This window comes from Micropterus dolomieu, linkage group LG18, assembly GCF_021292245.1.
Source record: "Micropterus dolomieu isolate WLL.071019.BEF.003 ecotype Adirondacks linkage group LG18, ASM2129224v1, whole genome shotgun sequence".
Classification (NCBI taxonomy): Eukaryota; Metazoa; Chordata; class Actinopteri; order Centrarchiformes; family Centrarchidae; genus Micropterus; species Micropterus dolomieu.
This window is the reverse complement of record NC_060167.1, coordinates 407,318-410,250: the sequence shown is the minus strand read 5'-3', so window position 1 is coordinate 410,250 and position 2,933 is coordinate 407,318. Positions and strand designations below refer to the sequence as shown.

Sequence of the window (2,933 nt, the reverse complement as noted above, 5' to 3'; positions counted from 1 at the left end):
GTTAGTCCACATCACTTAAAACCAGGTCTGAGTTAGTCCACATCGCGTGAAACCAGGTCTGAGTTAGTCCACATCGCGTGAAACCAGGTCTGAGTTAGTCCACATCGCGTGAAACCAGGTCTGAGTTAGTCCACATCACTTAAAACCAGGTCTGAGTTAGTCCATAACCCCTAAAACCAAGTCTGAGTTAGTCCACTTCACGTGAACCCAGGTCTGAGTTAGTCCATAACCCCTAAAACCAGGTCTGAGTTAGTCCACTTCACGTGAACCCAGGTCTGAGTTAGTCCACATCCCCTAAAACCAGGTCTGAGTTAGTCCACTTCACGTGAACCCAGGTCTGAGTTAGTCCATAACCCCTAAAACCAAGCCTGAGTTAGTCCACATCACGTGAACCCAGGTCTGAGTTAGTCCACATCACTTAAAACCAGGTCTGAGTTAGTCCACATCATTTAAAACCAAGTCTGAGTTAGTCCACTTCACGTGAACCCAGGTCTGAGTTAGTCCACATCCCCTAAAACCAGGTCTGAGTTAGTCCACATCATTTAAAACCAAGTCTGAGTTAGTCCACTTCACGTGAACCCAGGTCTGAGTTAGTCCATAACCCCTAAAACCAAGTCTGAGTTAGTCCACATCACGTGAAACCCAGTCTGAGTTAGTCCACATCACTTAAAACCAAGTCTGAGTTAGTCCACATCACTTAAAACCAAGTCTGAGTTAGTCCACATCACCTAAAACCAGGTCTGAGTTAGCCCACATCCCGTAAAACGAAGTCTGAGCTAGTCCACATCACTTAAAATCAGGATTTGTCTTGTTACAGGGTTACTTTGGTAAAGGCGTCCTGTCCAGAGCCAGACCAGATTACAGCATCTCTGACCAATGGGAGGGTGAGTTTACACCCACACTGTGACATCATCAGTCTGGTCCAATCCGTGCTGTTCACTGCAGTCAGCTGGTTTCTGTTTCTGTTACAGAACACGAAGGTGTGTTGCTACCTGTCGTCTCACAGTCCAGGTCGGTGACATCACATTATGTCTGTTCACACAATGACATCACACATATATGATGACACAGCACCATGCTGCTCAGGCTGGTAGCCGTTAGCTGGTAGCCAGTGTGTTGGATGCCCTGAGTTTAGTGCTGAGCTCAGGTTCGGTTCTGTCAGACGGAGCCGAGGGCTGAAGATTTAGAACATCTTCAGTGATGACGTCAGCACTCTGTGGGAGCCAATGACCTCCTCTGATCACATCTCTCCCCCACCCCAGGTATGATGAGCTCCTCAGGTGGGCGGGGTCAATGCTCTCTGCTCAGGGATTGGATGACGAGGCCGTTAATCAAACCCTGCTCAGACTGTCTCAGCCAGTAGAGATGGAGGATGTACGGAGGGAAGGGGCAGGAGGGGAGAACGGAAAGAGGGGGGAGGGGCCAGGACCAGAGGGCGGAGTCTGTCCCCCCCCACAGGTGAACAGGAGCTGCAGGTAGAGTGGTCTTCCTCACTGACACCAGATTCCAGCGTAGAAACTAGATCCTGTTCAGGTGACTTCCTGTCTATAAACTGTGATCTTTATTTCAACAGGCTGGGCCCAGAAGACCTGAACCCTGACCACGACCCTGATCTCAGCTCAGACCAGGACTCTGACTCCAACCCTGACCAGGACTCTGACCCCAGCTCTGACCCCAACTGTGACCCCAGCTCTGATTCTGAACCAGGTCCTTTGGTTCCAGGTCCTGGTTTTGTCCTGGTGGTCTCTGACAGTGAGGTGAGTCATCAAGCCTGTTTATTGTGAACTGGTCTTAACCAGGTGAGTCCACGTCTGGTTATAGAATGATGCCATGTGTGTCTGCAGGTGTGTGTGCGGGTCAGGGAGGTCCGGCGGTCTCCGGTCTCTGTCCTAGAGTACCTGCAGCTCAGTCTGGAGGAGGTAACACGAAGCATCACACACTTCATGTTCACCATGTATTAACAGCTATAAACACTACATTACCCATGAGCCCCGGCTGCTGTCTTCAGAAAGTGAAGTGATGTAAGCAGCTGAATGTTGGTGTAGTTTCTGCAGAGAGCTGAAGGATCATTCTGTAAACTTCATCTCTCACCTGTCCATCACCTGTCTCTCACCTGTCCATCACCTGTGTCCCACCTGTCCATCACCTGTGTCTCGATCATTCTGTAAACTGCGTCCATCACCTGTCTCTCACCTGTCCATCACCTGTGTCCCACCTGTCCATCACCTGTGTCTCGATCATTCTGTAAACTTCATCCATCACCTGTGTCCCACCTGTCCATCACCTGTGTCTCGATCATTCTGTAAACTTCATCCATCACCTGTCCATCACCTGTGTACCACCTGTCCATCACTGTCATCACCTGTGTCCCACCTGTCCATCACTTGTGTCTCGATCATTCTGTAAACTTCATCCATCACCTGTGTCCCACCTGTCTATCACCTGTGTCTCACCTGTCCATCACCTGTCCCACCTGTCCTGGCCCTTCATCAGTTGTCTGTCTATACTTGCAGGCCTTCTTCCTGGTCTACAGTCTGGGCTGCCTGTCTGTCTACCTGCACCAGGTAACTGTCTGTCTGTTGTGTTCAGCAGGTAGTGAGTAAACACGTCTTGTAAATCTCTCAGGTGTTTTATGTTTTGAAAAGTTCAGTTTGAAGATCCTAAAACGTCCCGTCACATTCAATGATGACCTCATCCATGTCTTCTCCTGTGATTGGTCAGGAGCCGCTGTCAATCATCCAGCTGTGGAGGAAGTTCCGGTCCCTGCGGCCAGACTTCGTCAGCTCGTTCGCAGCCTATCAGCACTGTCGAAGCAGGGGGTGGGTCCCTAAAGGAGGGGGCGGGGCAAAGTATGGCGTCGACTTCAGTAAGACACACACACTCATACAGACACACGCGCACACAGGTGTGTTCCACTTCAGGCTCCGCCTCCA

The 2,933-nt window shown here is 50.4% G+C and overlaps 1 protein-coding gene across 1 annotated transcript in view; it reads left to right on the top strand.

Annotated features, from left to right (window-relative positions):
* The window catches only part of tsen2 (TSEN2 tRNA splicing endonuclease subunit), a 7,591-nt gene that overhangs the window by 1,168 nt on the left and 3,490 nt on the right, over nt 1-2,933 (top strand). The window contains exons 2-8 of the mRNA XM_046075431.1: nt 818-884; nt 972-1,011; nt 1,263-1,475; nt 1,574-1,757; nt 1,845-1,919; nt 2,514-2,564; nt 2,722-2,866. Coding sequence (XP_045931387.1) covers nt 818-884; nt 972-1,011; nt 1,263-1,475; nt 1,574-1,757; nt 1,845-1,919; nt 2,514-2,564; nt 2,722-2,866 — 775 coding nt within the window. The remainder of the gene's footprint in view (nt 1-817; nt 885-971; nt 1,012-1,262; nt 1,476-1,573; nt 1,758-1,844; nt 1,920-2,513; nt 2,565-2,721; nt 2,867-2,933) is intronic.